Source organism: Symsagittifera roscoffensis, chromosome 1 (genome assembly GCF_963678635.1).
Source record: "Symsagittifera roscoffensis chromosome 1, txSymRosc1.1, whole genome shotgun sequence".
NCBI classification, from domain to species: Eukaryota; Metazoa; Xenacoelomorpha; order Acoela; family Convolutidae; genus Symsagittifera; species Symsagittifera roscoffensis.
This window is the reverse complement of record NC_087062.1, coordinates 20,176,425-20,202,336: the sequence shown is the minus strand read 5'-3', so window position 1 is coordinate 20,202,336 and position 25,912 is coordinate 20,176,425. Positions and strand designations below refer to the sequence as shown.

The 25,912-nt window shown below is 36.7% G+C and overlaps 1 protein-coding gene across 4 annotated transcripts in view; it reads left to right on the top strand.

The window, feature by feature from the left end:
• Positions 1–1,744: 1,744 nt before the first annotated feature.
• The window catches only part of LOC134840884 (centrosomal protein of 128 kDa-like), a 35,125-nt gene continuing 10,957 nt past the window's right edge, over positions 1,745–25,912 (top strand). For 2 of the 4 annotated variants that reach the window (XM_063856826.1, XM_063856827.1), the window contains exons 1-20: positions 1,745–2,035; positions 2,410–2,496; positions 2,572–2,659; positions 2,871–2,923; positions 3,003–3,059; positions 3,143–3,394; positions 3,758–3,889; positions 4,172–4,357; positions 11,652–11,835; positions 12,014–12,437; positions 12,665–12,792; positions 16,497–16,535; positions 16,780–16,946; positions 17,301–17,468; positions 17,992–18,264; positions 18,699–18,892; positions 23,678–23,885; positions 24,271–24,463; positions 24,654–24,739; positions 25,045–25,803. In XM_063856826.1, coding sequence (XP_063712896.1) covers positions 1,883–2,035; positions 2,410–2,496; positions 2,572–2,659; positions 2,871–2,923; positions 3,003–3,059; positions 3,143–3,394; positions 3,758–3,889; positions 4,172–4,357; positions 11,652–11,835; positions 12,014–12,437; positions 12,665–12,792; positions 16,497–16,535; positions 16,780–16,946; positions 17,301–17,468; positions 17,992–18,264; positions 18,699–18,892; positions 23,678–23,885; positions 24,271–24,463; positions 24,654–24,739; positions 25,045–25,803 — 3,831 coding nt within the window. In that variant the 5' untranslated portion in view covers positions 1,745–1,882. The remainder of the gene's footprint in view (positions 2,036–2,409; positions 2,497–2,571; positions 2,660–2,870; positions 2,924–3,002; positions 3,060–3,142; positions 3,395–3,757; positions 3,890–4,171; positions 4,358–11,651; positions 11,836–12,013; positions 12,438–12,664; positions 12,793–16,496; positions 16,536–16,779; positions 16,947–17,300; positions 17,469–17,991; positions 18,265–18,698; positions 18,893–23,677; positions 23,886–24,270; positions 24,464–24,653; positions 24,740–25,044; positions 25,804–25,912) is intronic. The other 2 variants (XM_063856828.1, XM_063856830.1) reach the window with 2 other exon arrangements.

Below are 25,912 nucleotides of genomic sequence, written 5' to 3'. Positions count from 1 at the left end.
TGCTGAATGGTCCGTGTGCCAGTTGAGTATTACTCCAGGGTTGTTTGTTAATAAAACATCAAGCTGCTTGTTTTTGGAGTCGAATAATTGTTCATAGTCAAGTTTAATGAGCTTTTTTAACACTGCATTTTCATATTTGTCCTTTGAGTGCATCATTTTCCAATGAGTGTATTCAAAATTTATATCTCCCGTAATCGACACTGAGTTACAGTTGTGTTGTATTTGTAATTTTGTTAGGTTTTCGAACAAACTGATGAAGTTTTGTTGTTTCCATTGGTATTTACTGTCTCTGCCATTCAGATTTTGGCAGAATTAGAATGTATTGGCAGAAATACATCAATAAAAATCTTGCAGATTTTGGCAGAATTAGAATGTATTGGCAGAAATACATCAATAAAGAATCTTGCAGTAATTAAATCTACCAGCATTTAATGCTGTGACATTAAAAGAATTTACTTCAACCGTCCCTAGACTTCCCAACCGTCCCAACCGATAGAATTTAAATAGAACTATCCTCAAATGTTGCAATCGCGCGCTAAAATGTCGAAGAACTCAGGAGCGTCTTTGCTTTTTTCTTAGCATCAATTATTTTTTTCATTATCAATTGTTTTTTACGCGCTTATTAGACTTGTTCAAGTCTCTGCCATTCAGATTTCAGCAGAATTAGAATTTGTGAATTCTCAATAAAAATCTCAAGTGCTAATTTAATTGAATCTACTGTGCAAGTTGTCCTGCTATGATTTCTGCCAGAGATGTTTCGGTAGTTCAGTTTTTCTGTGAAACTCAACATTTCTTTGTTACGTGAAGGGTGAAGAAGACTTGTTTTTCGGAGGATCACAACAGTTATTTTATTGTGTTTTGTCTGTTAATTCTGTAGTAGAATTTTACCACAAAACAGTTTTGGTGTTTACATTCTGTTTCGCTACTTAAGATTTTTGGGAGAGCAATATTCAGTTATTGAGTCAGAGGCGTAGTCTGTATGTTTTGTTCGCTCTGGCAATGAAGTTTGAGCAGCTGCAGATAGTCAGTTATATTTGTCAATAAATAAGTCAATAAAAAAAAATTTGTCAAAAAAAACTGATACGGCTTGGCCCAACGGCTTGGATGACACGCTAGTGGTAAAACCTCAATATCAGTAGCGGCATTCTTGAAGAAAGTTCTATCGGAAAAACAGTTTGCGCCATTTTTCAATTACTCAACACTGATCATTATGTCATCGTATTTCGTCATCGGTTTCTGTTTATTCAAGTCTTCTAGAGCCAGAAAGTCCAGAAAGACCGATTTTTATTGTAATGGGACAGAACTAAGCCCAAGGTAGCAGTCACCCACAAATGGAAGTAGTGAAATAATACTGCAAATTGGAAACCTTGAGCTTTGAAGACAAAACGTCCTCCCTCCCCATAAACTGCCCTTCTGACATAGTTTTTAACAATGAACCTATCGCAAACATAATTAAAGCAGCAATAGTTGAACTGCAGTTCAGGCTTCCGCGAAATTTCGTTTCGGGAAAACTGTTTAGATTCACATTTTGTCTATACACTGAAAAAAGTGATTCAAGATTGATTAGTTAAGGTCAGCTGAAGAAAAAAAATTAAACAAAATTTGCCGACGATTGCTGTTAGTTAAGTCTGAAAATAAATATACTTGTATGCAAGCAACTTGAGCATCAAAGTAAATTGAAGTTCTCTTTGTAATATAAATCGATCAAACATCAGACGCGTTAATTCATTTTTGTTTCAGATATAATATTGATTGTCGTGTGCATTAGATAATTCAGAGTTGTTCGTTAATTTTTATCGTTCTATCTTTGCACTGAGGTATATTGGTGACAAAGCCAAGAATATAAGAATATTGTTCATGCAGACTTGAGATTTGTGCCACTATGAGTGTTCGCAGCGGAAGACGCCGTGGTCTGCCTGACACGGATGAAGACACTCCTAGAAGCGCCGATTCGGGCGGCTCCTCGGCAATAGACGACGAAACAGAAGAGTCTCTGATTGCAAAACGCGTGGAAAGATTGGCTAGTTCTTTACAGGTTTGATAGTTTTTGAAGTTTTATTCGATAAGCAACAAATCGGGACATTGACTTGCTATGTCAAATGTAGATTTCAGATAAGTGTTACTTACAATCTATATAATAGCGTTTCTTGAAAAAAGGGGATTCAATTTGGCGAAAATAATTTTTCATTTTATGATATGATGTAGATCTCCAATTTTATCAAAAAGTTACTTCAAAGAATATAATATTTTGTTTAAAAAAGAAGCATAAGAGAACCTAGAAGTATAAACTTTACTTCGATGCAATGTTTTATTTGTACCTTTTGAGTGACTGAAGAAATAAAATTCTTTTTACTGTAAAAATAGAATAAGCGGAAAAATAGCTATAGTGATGTAATATTTTCCATTCAGGATACTGGGAAAAATCTGAGGAATGTGAGTGGCATGCTAGAGGAGTTCAAAGACAGAGACCAAGACAGAGGAGCTGCTATAGACCACGTCAGTTTCATTCAATAAAAACAAACATCAACTTCAAAACTCATTATTTCTAATTATCCTTTTTGGTTTCTGCAGCTAAGAGTTGAGCTTCAGCAGTCTACGGAACTTCTACGCGAGGAGCGGAGAAGATCAATCAAAGAGCGAGAGAGATTGAAAATACCCGGTAGATTAGATATTTTCCCTGTTTTATTTTAACATAACCACTGCGATGAACTGGATGAAAAGCATTTGCAGCTATGTCTCTCATCAGAGCAAATGTATCTAAAATTGCCCTTTTTAGCGTCCAAACCTTTTAGAGATCAATATTACTCATTTTACCGATTATTTGGCGTTATATAGCCACTCACTGTAATTGAATACCAGTCGTTTTCCAGGAGTGGCAAGAGGACGTTCGATGTCTCCTAGATTTGCTAGACGAGTCGAGATGGTAAGTACATCTAGTAATAATAAGAATGATTGTTGCTTGATCTCACAGCATGAAATTAACTGTATTCACGTTTTGCCAGCATGCCACTCACGGAGTAATGCCTGAGTCACATGTTCGCCCGCGCTCAAATAGATCTGTTAGCATAATTAACTGCATTCATACACAATTTTTGAAATCACTGTTTCTTTATGCTTACTGAAGTTTCGGTAATATGAGTAGGTTTCGCCAGGAATACTCGGCTCTCGTCGTTCGACGGGACAGCAGTATCGCCAGTATACGTCAGGTATCCCGCTGCATCTTCCGGGGGATCTGGGAGGCAACGGGAATATCTGGAATGATATGCCTGCTAGTGATAGGTCCGGCGGAGATGAGACCAAACAGTTGCTGCAAGAACTGGTCGAGAATCAGCGGAATCTTTTGCAAGTGCAAGCGCAGCCTCAATTGATGCAGCATCCGCATGGTTACAACAATGTTAGTTTGGTAATCATTAATTTCTTGGGTTCTGTAACGAGGACCGAATACTCGATGTTGACGCCAAAACTGAACTTTAAATTGCTAATGGCTTTTCCACATGACGGATAAAAATGTAGTGGCGGAGATGCTAGCCATGTAAACGTAGTTCAATATTTGGGAGAATATTTTGAATGTAAATAAGTCAGTCATAACACTGTGCTGCTGATTTCAGCTTTTCCGTAAGTCTTTTGATTTTAGTTAAATCTCTGGTGATTTTAGAGGACAGGACTCTGGTTCCCTTTCTTAGTCTGGAAATATCTATTCAGTTTGAACAATTGAGAGCTCAATTTTCCAAAAAAATGATTAGTTTTTTATTTTAAGGAGAACGATAGACTAGCACAGCTGGAAAGTATGTTGACCAAGTTGCAGAACGACATGAAAGTGTCGAAGAGCGGATCAAAGGTATCTGGGAGGCAGTTTGAGAATCCAGACATCTCCGAGGAGCTGAGAAAGGTAAATGCTGACTGTGCCTGATAATTTTAAGTTTTTCAATGTTAATTTTAGTCATGCAAAAAATTTAACTGAAAAAAAATTTATTTGTAGCGACAATCGATGTTATTTGATTACAGTAATAGATATGACAAGAAATGCTTTACTTTTGATTTTGTATTTTATTTGCAACTAGTAGCTACTAGGTAAATAAAAATAAAACCGGCTCCAAAGAGTTTACAAAAGATACATAGCTTTTTTAGCGTCTAATTGTAAATTTTTTAAAAATTTTAATGATTTGCCTAGGAAATGATGAACGGTCATGTCACCCCACAAATTAGGAGTCCCAGGGCTAACACAGGTGGCAGCCAAAGAGCCACCAAGTACTCCTCCTCCACATCAGCGCCCGAAGACGAGAGAGAAGCGAGCAGTGAGCAGAGCGAGAGGAATCTCAAAAGAAAACTCATCAGATCAGAGTCGGCTATTGCAGAGGTAATTTTTGCAATATTTATATTATTTGCTCGTAAGCAGCTTTTATCTATTCCATAACTTTGCTACCTTTTTTAAATCATAAATCTGTTTCAAATCAAAGCATATCGAAATTGGGATATTTTTGTTCCGACTATTGAAAATTGGGAGGAACTTTGAATTCGGGTCTGTTTTAGTTTTTTTTTTCGTTTTCCACGCAAAATCAGGTACCACAAATAATGATCGGACTGGGTTGAGTGATATATCATATTAAAGCCCTTACAGTCGAGATTCGAACCACGAACATTTCAAAAAAAGTTTACCTAGTGTCGAGAAAAACCGTTTCGAAATTTTTGATTTTTCATCTAATTTCGAGCGAATCAAGCGAGCAAGCAGTCTATTTTTAATTGCTTAAAACTTACAATAGCTTATTTTAAAACGTAAAATTTGGTTTTTCTTGGGTAATGTTAGTTCACTTTGGGTGTTTTAGCGCCTTTTTGGAATCAAAATTTTCAAAAAACTGCGAAAAACCTGAAAAAGTTTTCGAAAATTTATTTTTTGATTTTTTGTTCGTATTTCTAGTAATTTGTCTACAAAAATTGTTTTTCATTTTGCTTATTTTCGTATGGCTATCGAATATACCTAATCACCAGTTTCTTGTTCAGCTCCTTTTATCCCACCATGTCGAAAAAAACGTCTATAGTTTGAAAAAAAATGTTGTTTTGTAAGACTATGGTCGGAAATTCTGTGCTACTTGCACAGTAACCGGCTATCCTTGTTCAGTTAACGAATTGAAAATACTTATTATACAAGCTCAGTATAGTGTTACTATAAGGCCATTTTTTCCAACCTAAGTCGCAAATATTAGTGGCATTTTGCAGCAGGTTGCTTTCCAGTTCATTAGCATGTCCTTTGAGATTCGATTAGTAGTATGTTTACGCGTACGATTAGCAAACGTTATCAAATTGGAATAGACTTTTTTCGGGCTAACAACTAGTTAAACAAAATCAGTTGAGTCAATTGCTGCTGTCATGCTCAATTTCATGAACATTTAAATTTAACTACTGGGTGCAATGTTTGTGACTGGGAACTTTTTCAGAATTGAATGGATTTTTTTGGCTTTATGGATTTCGTCCCAGCTTTTGTCGGCTTACTTGCCGGATGTTTTAACTTTTTAATAATTTTAATTAATTGCTTGCATTAGATTAAACTCAAATACAATGTGAGGTTTTGGGTTCTATTGAAACAACAAGCTATGGAAGGCGCCCTGCAATAAAGTGGAAAAAACTTATAGTGCCGTTGTAGCTGCTGAAACCACCACCCGGATAAATCAAGCTCAAACCACTCAACATGCTGCCAGATCTAACTCTGATCACAACATAAATCAAAGTTTTAGGATACAAGGGGTCAAAGAGGACCCTGAGAAAACAAAAGGAGAAAACCTTGTCCCAACAAATGACGAAGTAAACGAAATACTAGACATAATTGGAGTGAAGCCGAAAATAATAGAACTAAAACGACTGGGAAAATTTGATCGTAATCGAATGAAGCCAAGAACACTGCTGGTAACTGTACCTAGCGAACATGAAGCACGACTAGTACTAGCAAAAAGCCGAGAAAAGCGAGAACAATTGGTCGAAAAAGAGGTCTACCTGCTACCAGCATTGACCAAAGAGAGTGCAGTTAAAGAGAACGAAATCCTTAAGAAACGAAGACAACTACTAGATGAAGGCGTTCCTCGCGAAAAGCTGAAAATAAGGAATCTAGAATTGTTCAATGATGGTGTGAAAGTAACTATTGACACTGAAGTTCAGGAACCCCAGCATTGACTAGGATTCCTCAACATTCTGCAACTAAATACTAGAAGCCTAATCAACATAGAGAGAAGAACTAAGCTAGCAAATGCAATTGCAGTTGGAAATTTTAATGTCATATGCTTAAGCGAAACTTGGCTTAACGAGAATATTCAATCATCAGAGCTTTTTCTAAGTGAATATAACATCTATAGATCTGATAGAGCTATTGTGAGTGGTAAAAACTGTCACGGAGGCAGCCTAATAGCTGTCAAGAATAGTCTAATTACCGAGGACTTATCCACCAAACATGACATTCCTGATTCATGTGTGCTATGTAGTATAAAACTTCATCAAACTGAAATGATAATTGGCTCATTCTACAATCCGCCAAAAAACAGTAATTACAGATACAAAGTGCATGAATTTGAACAACTGATCAAAGCCATTCCTAAAAACAAACCGTTTCTCTTATGTGGGGATTTAAATTTCCCAGAAACAAACTGGAACACCCTCACCAGTACTGACGAGGAAGAAAACCAAATACTGCAAATTTTTGAAAATGGACTCTTTAGGCAGGCGATAGATTTCCCAACATGTGTGAAGAACATACTAGACGTAGCCTTCTATCGGAATTGCTATACAAGTGCCGAACAAGATTTTAACGTTTCCAAGATTTATGACTGCTCAGATCACAATGCCATAATGTTGTCTATTGAATGCACGGTATCAGAGCCGAAACCATACTTGGAAAATTTTAGAAGTTTTGGAAATGCCGATTTTGAAGGAATAAACAATTTTATAAACGAGAACCCATTTGAACCAGTATGCCACACAAACATTAACAAAATGCATGAGGAGTACACCCAATATTTGGATGAAATCATTAAGAGTTTTGTGCCTCTCAGAACAAGACATAGGCAATCACTTCCACCTTGGATAACAAGTAGCACTTCAAATTTGATCAAAAAGTTACAAACAAAACGGCAATCATGTATACTCAAACCGACCAACTACAGAAGACAACAAGTTAAACTGTTTGAAAATTTAGTAACTGAATCATCGGAAGTGGACAGGAAAAACTACCAAGAGGAATTGTTTAGAACACGGAACACTAATGTAATTTTTAAACACCTAAAGAACTTGAATAAACATACAAGTCTTCCTAAGTTACTCATAAAAGATGAAGTTGAAAGCACAAATCCAAACGAACAAGTCAACATGCTAAACGACTTCTTTCATTCAGTTTTTAATCCTAAAGAAAGTTTTAGTATTAGAGATATTCAATTTGGAAATCCCTTGTTAACGAATTTTGATATATCGAAAAAGACAGTAAGTGAGATTTTATCAACTCTGGACGTAACAAAGTCACGCGGCCCAAATGGGTTGCCACCTAGCTTTTTTCAGAAAACGAACCGCAATATATGCAAACCGATGAACAAAATTTTGAGAAACGTAAAACGCCTACGAAAAATACCTGATTCATGGAAAACAGCTGCAGTTACTCCTGTTCACAAAAAAGGTGACCGAAAATTGGTGAACAACTATCGACCAGTATCGCTATTAAATATTGACAGCAAAGTCCTTGAAAAATGTATATACAAAGACCTGTACCCTTACTTTGCCTGGTATTTGACGAAACATCAACACGGTTTTACTAAAGGTAGATCAGTTTTGACAAACATGCTCTCCTTCCTGAAAGAAATATATGAAGCGCTTGACAATGACTCAAACGCAGAAATTGTAGCAGTCTACACTGACTTTGCAAAAGCCTTTGATAAAGTTCCGCATTTTGATCTACTCAAGAAAGTTGCACTTATAGGAATAGGAGGCTGCATGTTAGAGGTACTCTATGACTATTTGAAAAACAGGAAACAGTTTGTACGAGTAGACAATATCAGCTCAAAAGTTTTAGAAGTCACTAGTGGTGTTCCCCAAGGATCACTTTTAGGACCACTGCTCTTTTGCATTTTTATTAACGACCTACCTGAAGTACTCAAATTCTCTGAACCATATATTTTTGCGGATGATCTTAAACTACTTTCCATCAAAAAAACATCAATTGAAATTCAAGAAGATCTGGACAAAATTCAGCAGTGGGTAACTGAAAACAAAATGGAATTAGCACTAGATAAATGTGCAAAAGTAAGTTTTAGGGGCGGAGACGCCAACTCTATGCTTTTTGGTGTAGTGCTTGGAACATCGATGGTTGTGAAAGATCTGGGAATTTTTGTGTCGGGCGATTTAAGTTGGAAGGTACACATTGAAACAAGATTAAAGAAGGCAAACCAAGTACTGTACCTCCTGAGAAGAAACCTATCAGCAAAGATAAATACGTTTGTAAAGTTAGGCCTGTATAAGTCACTAATACTCCCAGTGTTATTATACGGACTCTCATGTACACATATATCGAGGGGGGATCAATTGCAGTTGGAGCGATTTCAAAAGAAAGCAATCCGGTGGATCACTGGAAATAAAACGGGAGTGTACATCAACGAACTACGCTTGCTAAACATTTTACCCCTGCCCATGTTCATCCAGCTAAATAACATCTTACTTCTTGCCAGTCTTGATTCTAATGAACGAAATGAAATAGTGTTAAACAGGCGAACCACACGGGCTAGAAATATAGAAATTTTTGAGATGCGAAAAGTGAGAACGGAAAAAGCGAGAAACGAATTTGTTTTCAGAACCAGTAGGATTGTAAATCGATTAGAACCATATATTCATTTTGATAAACGAATCGGCCTCAAGACGAGAATTTTAAACACGATGTGGAAATTTGTAAACGAGAGATTTTCAGAAATGACAACGTGCACGTGGCAATTATTCTGTGATTGTATCACGTGCAGAAACAAGTGGACATTGTTTTAGAGAAGACGCCGGGACCAAGACTCCCAACAGCAGTGCTGTGAATCCCCAACAACAACAACAACAACAACAAAAAATCACTTAAGCCTAATTGTTTTAACACAAAAGTTAGGGCCCTCGGGAAAGACAATAATTTTTGTTCATCGTGTTTGAAACTATTTGACTGTTCTCGAAAAAAACCTCAGTAGTCTGAGTTTTCGCGTTCAATCGAAATAACAGTTTGTGTAAATCTATGATTCTCGGTAAAGTAAGATTCATTGACCGTTTTCTGGATTTATTTTCTCAAAAACCTAGCCAATTCTTAGATGAACTGGGCAATCGAGAAACTCTATTTTGCAAATCTTCTCTGCTAACGCGGCTATGACTTTCTTTTTGCAGAAAAAGTTATTGTTTTCGGAAAATCAATTTTTTGAGCTTTTCACTAGATGTTTTTTGACTTTTCTTATACACTGCCCTGTCAAACCTGAGATGAAAGGTTCAATCGAGTGAACGGGTTGCGAGATTTTTTCATGTAGAAGCGGCGTCCCCTTAATTGTTTGTAAGAAATTTTCACCCTCCTCTTTTATTGTAGTGGAGAAACAACTAAGGTTTTAGCAAAGTTCAGTTTTTGAAATTACCCATGTCATCACACATCATTATAACGAAATTATCAAGACTCCTACTTCCAGCTTCAGCTGGGCTCATAGATATATTTTATCGAGACGTACGAAAATTTTGGTTCTTGTTTTTTTTCAACATTTTTTATTTTCTTGTGTTGTGTAGGGTATCTAAAGTGGTGCAAAGCTCCGCTCCGCCTCTGTGTTACACAGCTAATGCATTTTTATTTCATCAAGTGAACAGAGAACGTCGAGTTTATTTAATACATCAGCACAATTATTACACTTGCGAGCTTATGAGCTTTCTTTTTCCAATCTAACTCGCAAATACATGTGCTCATTTGGTAGCACTTCAGCTATAATGAATCACGATTTGTAGCATTGAAAATTTCATACCATCTATTTTGTTTGTAGCAATGTTTTGTCGATTGTTAAGCGTCCCAGGCTGTGGTTAGTGCGTGAGACTTATACTCTCTAGGTCGCACGATCGAATCCGACTTTTAGCCGAATTTTAACTAATTCGAGGCTTATTTCTACTTTTTCTTAATTCAGCTTAAAGAGATGCTTTTTTGTCAGCTTCGCCTCTGTGTAAAATCTCAATTTCCAATTTTTTTCATTCCCAGTTATAAAATAGTTGATGCTGAGGATCCCAATACAGACTTTTTCCACCAAGATTTTTTGAGGAATTTTTTATTCCAAGTAAAAACGGTGGTTGAGCTCGGAATCAAAAAAATATATCCACTGTGATCTTTTATAGCATTGTTTTTGGGATTTGAAGTTGGCAATTTTGAATAATTAATACGCGCTATTTACCACTTTTCTGTTAACGCGTTACGTAGTCGGCGAGTTAATGCGGCTCAGAAGTCTTTCCAAACTGAATTGAGGCAAGCAGTGGTCTTATCAAGTTGCTAAGTTTTTCCGTTTTGCCTCTGTATACGAAGTGAAACTTCGCCTCTGTGTAATTTATAGATTTCGTGCGGCATAAAAGTTAATGATCTTGATTTCTCAAACTTGGATAGTTTTATCAAAAAAATTCTTTTTAGAAGATTTTTGAAACTCATTAGATGAAGAATATCCAGATATTTTTGGGCGGCGAATTAATGCATTGCGTAGGCGGCGATTTAATGCGGCTCAGAAGTCATTCCAAACTGAATTGAGGCAAGCAGTGGTCTTACCAATTTGCTAAGTTTTTTCGTTTTTCTTCTGTATATGAAGTGCAACTTCGCCTCCTGTGTAAATTATAGAATTCATGCGGCATAAAAGTTTACTTAATGTTTCTCAAATTTGAATATGCATATTTTCGCATAAAGGCAAAGTTTCTCAAATTTGAATATTTTTTATCGAAAAAATTCTTCACAGAATATTTTTGAAACTCATTAGATGAAAATTATCCAAAAAGTTTTTTCGGGTTCCATTACATCATTGCAGGGGCAGATGTAGGATTCTCTCCAGGAGGAGGGGGGCGGCTTTTCAAAAAATTTTGTCGACTTTTCTTTGCAGATCGTTTTGGTCGACCAGATTTTCGAGCTGTCTTACAACACTATAAAGATCCGATTTTGAAATGCAAGTTTTCGAGAAAAAAAACAGGTCAAAATGCCGTTCTGGGGCTTTTTTTGGAACGGCAGAACAGGACAATTTTTTTTGGAAAATTTTGACCAAAAAAATCGGGTTTTATTGGCGCGCGCTCCCCTTCAGAGTTAGTAAATATTGGTGCCCTTAGAAAATTTTGGGGTTGGTTGGCCGAAAATAAAACAGTATCAAAGGGGGACCCTTGGTGAGGGGGTCAAATCTCTGAGGGAAGTTGTCCCACCTTAATAAATCCGCCCGGTTTTATTGAGATATTTCCAACTTTGTGTAGGCTTTGTGCTTTTTTGTGTTCTTGGCAAAGAAGCAATGCAAGAACTCAATTTTTGTCCAGAATGTTTGGTTCTCTTTTCCGGAAACATTCCGTGTTAAGGAAAGAAATTTAAATTAAAACGAATGATATGTAGGTATGAATGTGAAGTGATTGCGTATTTATTGTTTAGTTTCAATGCGCTAAGATATGACTTGTTTCAGTTGGAGAAACAACTGGATGATGCCCACAGGAGACTGGAGAACTCAGAGGTAGGGAGGGGTGAAGGACAGCGACAGGTGGTAGAGTTGAGAGAACAGCTGAACAGAAGTGAACAGGACAGAGAGCAGCTGCGGACCAGAGTGAATGACTACACGCACGACATACAACGGGAGGTGTCCAAGAGAGGTCAGTTCAGAAAAATAGAACTATTCTCTCAACTAAATATCTTGAATTATCTTCCAAAATCTATGGGACTACGAGTTGTAGATTTTTGAGTTGAAGTAAGGAAAGAAAGAAAGAAAGTATTTAGGATCCGTGGTATAATCAATTGAAGTTTAGGTATAACAGTGCTTGCGTATTTCAGAGGAGGCTTTTGCCTCTGAGAAGCGTATTCTGGAAGAGGAAATCAGGCGCCTCAAAGGTCAACTGAACGACCCCAGACGAAATACGGAATTCGAGACGATGAAAGCCGAAGTAGAAAAACTGGATAAGTTGAAAAGCACTTTGGGCAAAAGGGTAGAGGAGGTGCAGAAAAAGAATCAAGAGAAAGACATGGAGGCTACCGAGTTCACGTACAAAATGCGGGAGATGACTAATAAACTCGAGGACTCGGATCGCGTGAAGAAAAAGGCGATTAGCAGAGTAGATGATTTGACTAGGGAGTTGAATGTGCTGAAGATTGAGAGGGAGAAGATTGTGGAACAGCTGAGGAATGCGGAGACCCAATTGAACCAGAAGACTAAAGAGACGGAAGAGATCACTACTAAATCAAAGACCATCATCAATGCGTAAGTTTTGTTTCTGTACTACTGTTTGTTGCTTCGAAAGGTCGCCAAAATGAACATCCAGAATCTTTCGAGGCATGGCTCATTATGCAGTACAATAAATTGCTGTGGTTTGATTTCCTACAATTAATGCCTCATTGAAACGGATAAAAAATATTTATTAAAATTCAATTAATGGAGCCCCTCTGTATTGTATGTGCCTATAAACGACGACGATCGTTTCGTTTTAGGTTGAAGACCAAAACTCAGAAATTGACGAATGACCTTGACAAGGCCACTAATGCGCACCAGTCTCATGTGGACAGGATCAACCAATTGGAAAGAGAGGTTGAGGCAGGCAGATTGCAAGCCACTGCCGGTGAGTCATTTGTAATTAATCTTGGTCATTCTATTGAAAGTTACCTAAGTTTCAGATTTTTATAAATCTCGGCATCAGACATGGCCTTTTTCTATTGTTTGCATTTTTACGATTGCGATAAGGAAGGGTACTTTGCAATCGGCTACCAATATTTTTCCCATAAACAACTAGCCGAATTTTTACTAATTCGAGGCTCATTTCTACTTTTTATTGCACTTTGTAGAGCTGCTTTTGTGTTCTCGCTGGTGTTTGCGAAGCAAGCGCTATCAATTCGGAACATAGACTTATTCTTCTAAACAACTTGCTCAACAAGTTCACTTAATCTTTTTCGCAAATCAGCATTTTCGTCAGCGAGCAGACATATTTTGAACATGTTCGCTTTTCAAATGCCCATTCTATTCAAGACCCTGTTTTTTCAGAATTTATGCAACTCCGGTGGGTAAAAATTGATTTGTCAGACTTTCGTTTATCTGCTCTAGTTTTGTCTGCTCAGTTGGCTATATAAGTTTTGTCGGCTATATATATATATAATGACTCTTATAGATTTGTGACTCTTATATAAGTCTTGCTGATTTTTTTTTGTTTTCACATATATGTATATAAAACAAGAGAATATTTTTTGAAAAAGAAAAAAAATTCCAAAGCGTCAAAAAATGAAATACAAAACACAATCGCATACATTTTCATGATACATGTTTTTAGCAAAAAGGAAATCTAAGCAAACATGCCAAGCAAGACATTTGAATTTAAATTAGCAACGGAACAAAACTTGCCAAGCGGAACTTACGCCGACATTCTTTGAGGAGACACCAGCTGAGCCGAAAACAAAATAGATTTTAAAAAAGACTTTCGAAAGTTTCAAGTCCTCCTGAAACAACAATCAAGAACACTTGCAACTACCTCAATATTTGCTAACAGCACAAGAAAAATCTTTTTTTTTGTGCCAACTAAGCCGACAAAACTTGAGCAGATAAAGGAAAGTCTGATAAATCAATTTTTACCCACCAGAGTTGCATAAATTCTGAAAAAACAGGGTGCCTGCAAACTACTTTTGTCTATTTTTGAGTGTAATGAACTTAGAGAAGACTCTTAAATAGGTCTTGCTGATTTTTTTTTCTTTTTTTTTAGGAAAAAGTCTTAAAATATAGGTGCACTTAGGTATAATGCACTTTTTGAATTCAATTGAAATTCATCTGCTGAAAATGACGTAAATAGAACTTTCCAAATACAAACGTGGAAATCGCGCGAAAAAACGTGAACGGTTTTGTAGTGTCGAAAGTGGAATTAATTATTAAGTTTTCCTAGGGGAATAAAAACTCTGCCTATTGATCCAATTTTTTCAAGTTGGTTTCCAGGTTATCAAAAAAGCGCCAATACTTAATTGTTCTAGAAATTCAAAGAGCCTAAAGGGCATCTTTTTTTTTCTTTGAAATTCCAAAGTTGAGATTTTTTCAAGAAAGTCAGTGTTTTTTATGTTTACTTGCGTTCATTACTCTTTTCCAATCTTCGATTGACTATGCTTACTTTACTCCTCTGTCCCAAATTTGACCCATAGTTTTGATTTTTTTCTCGTTTTCTCAAAAAAAATCCTCCCAAATCTGAGATTTAGTTTCAATGGAAATAACGGTAGTAGGAAGCTAGCCTGAATTAGCGGGCAGTCACATTTTTTACACAAAAATTTTGTGCCCTCGGGCAAAACAATTATTTGATGTTTTGAACGTTTTTTGAAATTTTTCTCAAACTACCCGGTCATATTTTAAATTTTTGGTTCAATCCAAACATTGTGGCAAGCTCCGTTGCATACGCGGATTTTTTTTGGATTTTTGACCGTTTTGGAATTTTTCTCGAACTATTCTCCCAAATCTGTTTTTGGGTTCAACCTAAATTACAGATTGCGCTAATTTCTTCTTCATAATCGGCTACGTCCAAAACATAACAAAAAAACTATGAGAAAACAATTTTTGTTTTTGTCTTTACCGTTTTTTTGAAACTATTTGACCTTTCTCGAAAATTACACTCACAAATCTGAGTTTCTGGGTTCTATAGAAATTACGGTTGCTTGCATCTCGTCTGCATAAGCAATTGCGCCAAAATGTTTCTACAGAAAACGATTTGATTCTCGGAAAACTCAAGTTTTTGAGTTTTTTTTTAACCTTTCTCGATAAATATTCTGCCAAATCTGGTATCAATTGTTTAATTCGAACAACAGGCTGTTTACACAAGCAAAGTTATTACGAAATCACTTTTGTTCCAACCTAAGTCGCAAATATTAGTTCTCTTTATGAAAGTGCTCTTTTTTTGCAGTTTATGCATAAGATCAATAACCAGCGATTAAGTACAGCAAATGCTAAGGATATTAACACACACTATTGTATTACAAATAGCACTTTAGCTTCAAGGTGTTATGGATCTGTAGCGAAGAGGTTGGGAAGGAGACTAGCAGCAAAATAAGAGGATTCGAATTTCAGCAAGGTCGCATGTTTTTAATAAACTTTTTCGTATACCAGTTAAAATATGCGTCCGCTCTATAAATTGAGGCATGTTAGTTGGTAATTTGTTTTCAAATTGACTGGTACTGCTAATGCGTCATAATTGGCTTGCGTCACATAGCAATTATGTAGACTCATAATTGGCGTGCGTCATTTAAGAAATTTTGTAGACTCAAAGTTGTACTCATTCAGTTTTTCCCAGTAGCGTTGTCGGTCATGTTTTTGCTTGTGTATGCGAAGTGGGACTTCGCCTGTGTGAAAGCCCACTTTTATGAACAGCTACGCCAATTTTTTTCGCCCGGTTGGGAATATTTTCTGATTAAACTGCCACGAGCTACATTTCGCAGAAGGTTTATGGATTTCGGAAATTCAAGTTTTTCTTACTTTGACCGTTTGTTTGAAATTTTTTGACGTCTGTTAAAAACAACCCAATCAAACTGAAATGAAAGGTTTAATCGAAAGAAGCAGTTGCGAGAAGTTTCCCTAGAGAAGCGTTGACTCCTTAATTTTTTTATGGATTTGATGGAAGTTTTATGGATATCGGAAATTCCAGTTTTTCTTATTTTTGACCGTTTTTTGGATACTTTTTGACTTCGCTAAAAAACTATCCTATCAAATCTGAAATGAAGGGCTTAATCGAAGGAACCGGTTGCGAGAATTTTCCCTACTGAAGCGGCGACTCCTTAATTTTTTTTTAGCATAAATGTTACGTCCTTAGGAAAATTCCTATCTAAAAAATTTTTTGACTCATGTTTTTGTCATGTTTTGGTGTAAAAAAAACAAAGTGAAGTTTATTCGAGACAGAGGTATGAAATTTTGGCAGATCTAGTTGTTCTCGACTAATTCAAAACTTTTTTTTGACGTAGCTTTTACCGTCTTAGCGGCAATTTCTCTGCTAGTTTTCGACGTAGCGTCTTCCGTCTCAGCGGCAATTTTCGTCTGCTAGTTTTATCATACTATGTTTGTGTTGTATTGCAAGTGGTTGCTCTGCTTCGTCTCGGTGTGGATCCTTAGAGAGAAATCATCCGGTACTTCTGGCGTGTAACCGATTCGAAATGTGGCCCAGTTGATAATTAAAACATTTTTTTAGTAGGGCTGTGTATGTGCGTGTTTTTTTTTAAGCTGTGCTTAAATTTAGTTTTACAGCTAAAGGAATCCGTGAAATTTTTTTTTTGGATTTATGCTCTTGTGATTAATGACTCTGTGATGTTTTAGCTGCGGCATCAAAAGACCGTGGGCTCGTCACTGGTGCAGGTAAGGTTTTTTTATTTAAACCAAATCATTCAATTAGACGTCTCTAGGTCTAGTTAACTTTCTGCAACTAAGTACCAAAGGGAGGACGATTCGGGTCGGCAGGAGGTCGAATACCTGAGGAGGGAGGGGAGGGGAGGGGTAGCATTAGTATTAAATCAGCCCCTGCGCGTAAGCGTTTAAATGGAGTAGAACATCTGTTATGCCAATGCTAAGCATAACTGTTACTCCAGCATTAATATTGTAGACAGTGGTCAACTGGCGGCCATCCACAAGGAGATACACGACGTAATGGTGATGCGAGGGGAGCAGGAGGATTTGATGAGGCGCAAGAACGAAGAGATCCACGATCTGAGAGGAGAACTGGAGTCCCTCCAAAGAGCACACACATCCCTGAAGGACGACATGGACAAGGTGGGTGTAGCTCGACATCAGCTGTGGGACTGAAACGAATCAGAGATTTGTATATTGCCGATTGCGGTTTTCTGAACTAGTTATGTTTTCTCAGCAACACATTTTATTTGGCATGCCTTTGAAGCGTCTCATCTGTCTATTTGTCTTTAACAAACTTGATATGCTTTTGTCGCAATGATGACTTATTTACTCTACAACTAGGATAATTGAAGACATCCAAAGCATGTTTTTAAAGATCAGTAAAAAACCGTTATTGATACGAAACCGCGGTCGCTTTCTCAGTTTACAATGTTTGATGAAAGTAATTGCCAATGGTTGACGTAGAATTAAATTTGAACTGTGTCTGTTTTGCAGGTGGACGAGGAGATCACTCTGAACAGGAAGCGACTGATGGAGGCTGAGAGCACGAGAGATGAGCAGGAGGACGAGCTGATAAAACTAAGGACAGAAGGAGAGGTCACAAGGGATGAACTTAACAGGGCCAGTGCCAAAGCAGAAGAATTGGCTATTCAAGTAGAACAAGTGAGCAGCTATTTAAAAACAATAATGTCTTTAAGTTAATTTAAGGCCATTTATCCTCGAGCGAAAGGACCAAAGTACGAGCTGTACAGCTCATCACGGCGAACCGCGGTTGTGCCCTGTTTAAGAACTACATGCATTTTTTTGGTTATTGTTTTTGGGCCGGGTAATGTTGCCTCACCCTCAAGCAACGAGCACGGGTCATGGTGGCCCTTGAACATCCTACCTTTCAATTGAGAGGCGGAGACGTAACCACTTCACCGCCGCTCCCCACAAAATAGAATATGTGGGATATTTACTCACTAACTGCCCTTCGGTCGTTTGATTTTTCAATATGTTAATCATTTAATCGTGGACTTGATTGAAGTTATTTGTTTTCGTGGATTTCTTGAACGAGATCAAAAGTTATATTTTCGAGTTAGGTTAAAGATCATTGTTTTCAACAGTTTTGATTTTTGAAAATTGTGAACATATAAACCGGTTTAAGGGTAGAAAAAGGAAATTAATAATTATCTATTTTAACTAGCTGCAACGACGTATCAGCGAGGAAGTGAAGGAGAAAGAGGAGAATAAAATGGCCTTGATTCAGACAGAGAAGAAAGAGCGTCTAGCTAGAGAAGAGATATCCTCTCTGCTGATCAAACTGAGTGAGCAGGAGCAGATGCACAACAGGGTGGTGGGGGAACTGAAGAGAGACATCCAGGAGTTGGTGGATGTGGAGCAGAAGAATGTGCAGCAGATGGTGCAGGGCATGAAGGCGGAGAGGAACCAGCTGGAAACGGAGATAGCCAATCTGAGGGTCAGTTCGTAATCGCTCTTAATTGTTAGTGGTAAAGCCCGGGCCAACAATACTGATAAACAAAGTAAAGCATTTGAACGGATATTGTTATGTGAGTTTTCGATACCATTGTCTCGAGGTTTAAGCATGCGTTTCCCTGTGCTGGAACTAAAGATTTTAGAAGTGCGATTTAATTTTGTTAAATGATAAATGAAAAACCCTTCTGCCGTCCATTTTATCCGTGTTTAAGCATGGGAGTCCCTGTACTGGAAATAAAGGTACTAGGGAGGTTGATTTAAGTAATTAATTGGTAAACAGCGTTGTCGTTTCTAATAATCATGATAGCTGAGTTAGACGGTAAATGGTTTGAGTGCTCAGTTAATATTTTTCAGCCTTCAAATAGATAGGACTTCAGTTTAGTGTGAATGTAAGGATCAGCTGTGATTGTGTTTCAGCTGGAAGTTAGCAACGAAAAAGAGAGTGCACGTGACATGCGGGAGAACCTGGAGAAACTAGAACGAGAGTTGATTGAGGCAAGTGACAACAGCAAGAAACAGGCGGAGACTGAACTGGCCCTGAGCACTAAAGTGGAGGCCCTGCAGTTCGAAATCACCATCAAAGACAACCTCGCGCAGGAGCTCGAGTCTAGGTTGGAAATATAATACCCCTTGCGAAAAGCAAGGGTATTGCAATCTGATACTAGATTTTTTCCCGTAAATAACTTTGTTCATAGGAATCTTTCCTTCACCTATTTGTACTTGTTGCAAAACCTAATCCTATCGTTTGCAAATATGAAGCATGTTTTGCGTTTGTTAGTATTTTACCTAACCGTTCTTTTCGATGTTGGCTTTTTATGATGGTTGTAATTTTTCGAACTTGATTTGTTTACACTAGTCAGCGTTAGTGTGTTTGTACGAACCTACTTTTTTTCTAATCTAACTCGCAAATAAAAGTGTTCATTAAAAGTGTTCACTTATTTGGTGCCACTTTTGCTATAATCACGATCTATAGCATTGGCATTTTATAGCATATGTTTCTGCTTTGCTTGTTAGTATGTGAGACTCATAATCTCTAGGTCGCAGATCGAATCCGAGACGTAGCCAAACTTTTGGTACTTCGAGGCTTATTTCTACTTTCTCTTATTGCACTTTATGGAGCTGCCTTTTTTCATGTTCTCGCTAGCGTTTCCGAAGCACAGCTTCGCCTTTGTGGAAAAATTTTATTTTTTGTTTTTGTCCTTTTTTCGGCTTGGTGAAATTTCTTCCGATGCTAGTTAATTTTTTTTTCAAAACTTACATTTTCCATTTGCATGTATAGTTATAGATATAGGTGCATGTATGATTATGACGCTTGCGATCAGCAAGCTTTATCAAATCGGAATATAGACTTTTTCGGGTTAACAACTAGTTTAACGAAATCAGTTGAATCACTCATGATGCTGACATGTTCAGTTTCATGAAAATTCAAGTTTAACTACCGCTTTTTAGGGTACTAGTCACCACTGCATGCTATATTTTGGATCTAAACTCGACTTAAGCTCTGTCAGTTTAGTTTTCAATTTGTGTAGTCTTTTTGCATACGCTACTGATATGTCTATCGTGTATCCTATGTTGCTGTTCATGAAGTTTTTACCATATGTTCTATGATGAAAGATTTTGGCTGAGTTTCAGCTTATTGGATGTCGGCTTCGCCTCTGTGTACTATATTATTACTTTTTTGCTGATGGTTTTGCGGCTTTGTTGTTGTCGATTAAGCTCTCGTTCTAGTTTCTGAAATGTGTAGATCACCTCCCTTTAGTACATATATGACACTCGTGGATACTGTATGGGCATTACATGAAATTTTTTCCAGATGTTCTGTGACGAAAGGTTTTGTTCGAGTTTCAGTTTACTGGATGTCGGCTTCGCTTCTATGTACCTTTTCCGATAATATTACTTTTTTGCTGATGGTTTTGCGGCTTTGTTATTTTCAATTAAGCTCTCGCTCTAGTTTTTGAAATGTGTAGACCACCTTCCTTTAAGTATTTTTTGGCACTCGTGGATACTATATGGGCATTTCATGTTCTTTTATCAATTTTATTTTGCCAAAATATTTAGGTTGATTTTCAGCTTATTGGTTGCGGCTTTAATTCCGTCGGCTTTTTCATCATAATTAATGAAAAAGCCGACGGCATTAAAGCCGCAGCCATTAAGCTGAAAATCAACCTAAATATATTGGCAAAATAAAATTGATAAAAAAACATGTAATGCCGATATAGTATCCACGAGTGCCAAAAACTAATTAATGGAAGGTGGTCTACACAATTCAAAAACCGGAGCGAGAGCTTAATTGACAACAACAAAGCCGCAAAACCATCAGCAAAAAAAGTAATATTATCGGAAAAGGTACATAGAAGCGAAGCCGACATCCAATAAATTGATATTTTTACGTGTATGGTTATTACGGTTGCGATCAGCAAGCTTTATCAAATCGGAATAAAGACCTTCGGGTTAACAACTAGTTTAACAAAAACAATTGAATCACTCATGATGCTGGCATGTTAAGTTTCATAAAAATGCAAATTTAACTACCGCTTTTTAGGGTACTAGTTTTAACTGCATGCTATATCTTGAACCTGAACTATTGTATGTATGATTATAGGTTATTGATACTTATTTTCTGCTGATGATTTTTGTGGGGCCTAGGATTACGCATCGCGAAAGTAAGCCTTGAAAAAAATTGTACCATAATCGTACCGTCGACTTGTAAATTAGGATTCTTACATCCTTTTCTCCTTTCCTTTTTTCGAAGATCACTAGAGAATATGCAAGCACAAGCTACCAAAAAAGCAGAAAACAGATGCTATTAGTTTGCGATAGACTTAAATATATTCAAATTCCATTTTTCAGTGATAAAATGCCTGATGTTTTTTTATCAAAGATTTTGGCTGAGTTTCAGCTTATTGGATGTCGGCTTCGCTTCTGTACGTTTTCGATATTTTACATTTTTGCTGATGGTTTTGCGGCATAAATACGAACTCTGATTTAAATAATTTCGATTATTTTAGTTTTTTTCAATCAAATGTTTGCGTTTCTGTTATATCTGTTTGTCAACCTTTATTGCGTTTTCGAAATGCATTGAGACTTTTAATACCTTCTGTTTTTATCTGATTTGTTTTTTATTTGAGCAGTTTGTAATTACACAAGCAATGCTTGTGTTATAGTATGAACTATCTTTTTTCCAACCTAAGTCGCAAATATTGTTGCGACGCAAATATTGTTGCGATAAAATGTGTTCATTGTGAAAGTGTTCATTTTGATCAAAAACCAGCTATGAAGTAAAGCTAACGCTAAGGATTTTAACCCAGACTATTGTTGTTCCGACTTTCGTAACGAAATTAACGGACTATTTGTGCTCGGGTGATTTTTTTCGTCAGACAAATATGAACTTTTTAACTAGCCATTTCTGATCGGAAGTATTGTTGTCTTGAGCTTAAATTTGGAAAGATATTTCCCCTGTGATCTTTTTTTGTGAAGTTATGGGAATTTAAAAATTGCCATTTTGGCCAATTTGGGACAATTAACGCGCGACATATTTGGCGCTATTACCGCGTAAGAGGAGATTTAATCCATCATAGAAATCGTTCCGAATTGGTTGAAAGAAGCTTATTTGCCATAATTGAATGTACTAGGAGCGAAATTTACCCTTTTGTACATAATATAGCGTGTGGGCTGATTTGCACAAAAAATCTCAAATAAAAAAAATTCATTTTATCCTTATTACATTTAAATTTTTCATGTTATTACTGCTCCATAGACTGCTCTATAAATTGAGGCACGATAGTTGGTAATTTTTTTTTTCAAATTGACTGGTACTGCTAATGCGTCATAATTGGGGTGCGTCTTTTAAGAAAATTTGTAGACTCAAAGTTTTACTCATTCACTTTTTCCCAGTAGCGTTATTGGTCATATTTTTGCTTGTGTATGCGAAGCGCAATTTAGCCCGTATTTATAATGAAAGTTGTTCTGTACTTTGTAATTTTTTACACTCTGATTTCGAATAACTGCAATTAGTTTGTTTTTTCCTTACTTTTAGTTTTTCTTTGATCAAACGGTTTTGGTTTTTGTTATATTGATTTTGTCAACATATATTGTGTTTCCGTTGCTTTTGAGTGTTTCGATGCTGCTTGACTGTGTTTTCCAAAATTTAGTTTTTTTATTTGAACAGTTTGTAATAAAATTGAAAATTGTTCTGTACTTGTAATTTTACAATATTTGATTTGAATTATTTCGATTACTTTCTTTTTTTTTCAATCAAAGGTTTTGCGTTTCTGTTATTATGAGTAATGATCGTAGTGGAGACTCTTATATAGGTCTTGCTGATTTTTTTTGTTTTTTTTAGGAAAAAATCTTAAAATATAGGTGCACTTAGCTATAATGCACTTTTTGAGTTCAATTGAAATTCATCTGCTGAAAGTGATGCTAATAGCACTCTCCAAATAAGAACGTGAATCATTTCTAGTTTCGAAAGTGGAATTTATTTTTAAGACTTCCCAGCGGAATAAAAACTTTACCTATTGATCCAGTTTTCTCAAGTTGTGTTCCTGTTATCAAAAAAGCGCCAATCATAATTTGTTCTAGAAATTCAAAGAGCTTAAAAGCATCTATTTCTTTGAAATTCGAAAGTTGAGATTTTTCAAGAAATTCAGTGTTTTTTATGTTTACTTGCGTTCATTACTCTTTTCCAATCTTCGATTGGCTATGTTATCGGTTATATCAACATATATTGCGTTTTCGAAGCTTTTGAGTGTTTCGGAAAGAATGGGTCGTAAATAGCTTGGCATTTTTTTGTCTTTGGCTTAACGGTTTTCGTCGTCTCGTTCTATGATTTATAATGCTTTTTGAGGCTATTTATGAAGTAGATCCGAGACAAACATGCAAACATGACATTCTTAAGAGTCGATGAACGTTGTTCAGACTCTTATATATAGGTCGTGGTGACTTTTTTTGTTAGGTAAAGCCTTAAAATTTGTTTAGGCTCAAATTTACTTTTTGGGGGTTTGACTTTTGATCTGTTTTTAAGATCAATTCAATTCTTTTTTGAAAGGAAACCAACCTCCACTAACGAACAGCAAAAAGTTAAAAGTAACCAAAAACGTGATCGACTTCTAATGTCGAAAGTGGATTATAATTATCAGTTTTCCCATTGATGCAGTTTTCTCAAATTGGTTATTATTTTTTTAAATGTTTATCGTTAATTGTTACAGATTTAAGGTGATCATTTTTTTCTTCGAAAATGGATTTTTTTTTCGAAAAACAAGCCAGCATTTACTGTAACTTTCGTTCATTGATTCCTTTCCGATTGTCTGTTGGCTATGTTAAATGTAGTTTTTCGACTTTTTCAAGTTAAGTTTTCAACTTAATGACGATTTAAAATGCTATTGGGTATGTTTTAGAATAAAGAAACTGGAGCGTACGTTGAAGGCGGCCAAGGAGAAACTAAAGAAAGAAGAGCACGACAGACTGACTGTGATGAGTACAGTGTCGAAGGGAGTGAATGGACTGGTTGATGCAGCAGCAGGTGAGGGATCCCTGGGCAGGCACAAGTCCAACACTCCCATGGCCAGTGGAGCAGATGCGAATGCATGGCTAGCTGAAATCAAGGTCAGGGGTTTGCAAAGCACACAAGGCAACCAATAATATTAGTTATCATTCAATTTCAGCTGCAATCAACAACTCGTATCATTTAGCATTCAATTTCGACTGCAAATTGTGAAATAACTCAAACTCGGTGGAGTTGCCTGATAATTTGAACCATATCTCATAAATATAGAAGAGGTTGAATTTACATGGTAGGTTTTGTGAAAGTAGATTACTTCAAACCTTCTACTAATTCTAAATAAGTACTTTTAAAGGAGCATGTCATATTTCAAGCTTTGTATATTTTCGTGTTCTGTGTACAATGACTACTTTGGACCTCAAACTGTTTTTTGCTGCTTCTTAAAAACAAATAAAGCTGCAGTTTAAAAGAATCGTGCTGTTTCTGTAGGCTAAGATGTCGTGGCTGCTGACAGAAGTGACCTCTTGGTATTCCAAAGAGAAGGACGTGCAGCACCAACTGAAGAGAACACAGCAGGATATCCTCACTCTGCTGAATAATTCCAACCAGGACAAGTCCTTCTTCATAGAACAGCTGGAGAAGCAGGGATCACAGATTAAACACATCTCCACTGAGAAAGAAGGTTTGTCGTCCTCAAAGTTTTGTAAGCCTTTTCAGAACCAATTGAATTTTCTTGGTTTGAGAAGTCTTTTCTCGATAGTAGAGAAAACATGGCCTATAAACTATTCCTGCTGTCGGTATGTAACTGAAACTGTTTCAATCAAAAAAATGATTTGGCCGGTAAATGTACTAATAAAATGTTTTGGTTTTAGACGTTCGTCTTGGAAATATAGACCAAGAATCCAGGTTGATGACTTTACATCATAATGTGGAGGATCTCTCCAACAGGCTGCAGATGGTTTGTATTTAAATATTTGACTTATTCGACTAATGAAGTGGCTTAGTTTGATTCATTTCCAATCATGATTCTTTCTCTTTCAAGCTGCTTAACCGGACTCCGTACCTCAAATAACCGAATTGATGTAAATACATCTCATTACTGAAAATATTTCCTACTTTTTCCTCGGAAAATAATTTAATCTGTTTTGACAGTCTGTATAAATCAAAAAGATTATAATTAATTGAGCTGATTTTGTCCTCAATTTGTGTTGACCCTGTTTTGTTTCTTATGGTTAAAATATTGTCTTCTTTTTCTCCTCTTAGAGTAGCCAATTGCTGGAAGCGCGGCTGAACATGCTTCACCTGCATAAGAGTAACCCCAACACTAACCCAGACGACATTTCACTTTCTGTACCAGCTCTAAATAATCTCAGTGCCACAACCACCCCTGCTAGGAGTCGTCCCAACAGCTACTGCTCTTCAAGATTGTCACCAAACCCGCAATTAGTTACTACCTTTGTAGATAATTCTGCTTCTACATCTCTTGCGCAGCATCATGGAGCAACTAACAGATCGGAATTAGCCGACACGAAATTAGCAGAATCATTTAATGCGGCTACTGATTCCAATACTTGTCAATCAAAACCTCTATCGTCATCAAAAAACCTTCATGATTATAATTTGAACCATAAACTCATATTGACACCAGAAAACGAAGCTCCTGATGTAAAAGAGCAGATGTCGAATAAATGTCAAGATAGTGATTTTAATAACAATTTGTCTTCTAAGGTTGTCTCTTTCTTTAATGAGGAGTCAGAGAATCTTAATAAGTCTTCCGATCGTCATCTTATCCAAGCGTCATCCACATTTTACGTGCCTTTATCTAAACTGAAATCAACTCATGATAAACCTGCAGATGAGTTGAGTGAGCCTTCAAAATTTGACATAGAGCTCCTAAACTCAGGAACAAACCCATTTGATTTGGAACCGAAATCATCAGAACCTAAATCGGCTTCAAGTCCAAAACCTTCTTCCTCAATTCTATCTTTCTTCACTAACAAACTGTCTTCAAATACTGAAAAGGTACTCCACTTTCTCTTTGGCGATGACTTAATTGTAAGAGCTCACCTTTCAAATTGTAGGAATTTGAACCTGCACTCATATGATTACTGGGCGCTATTTCTATTGGAAT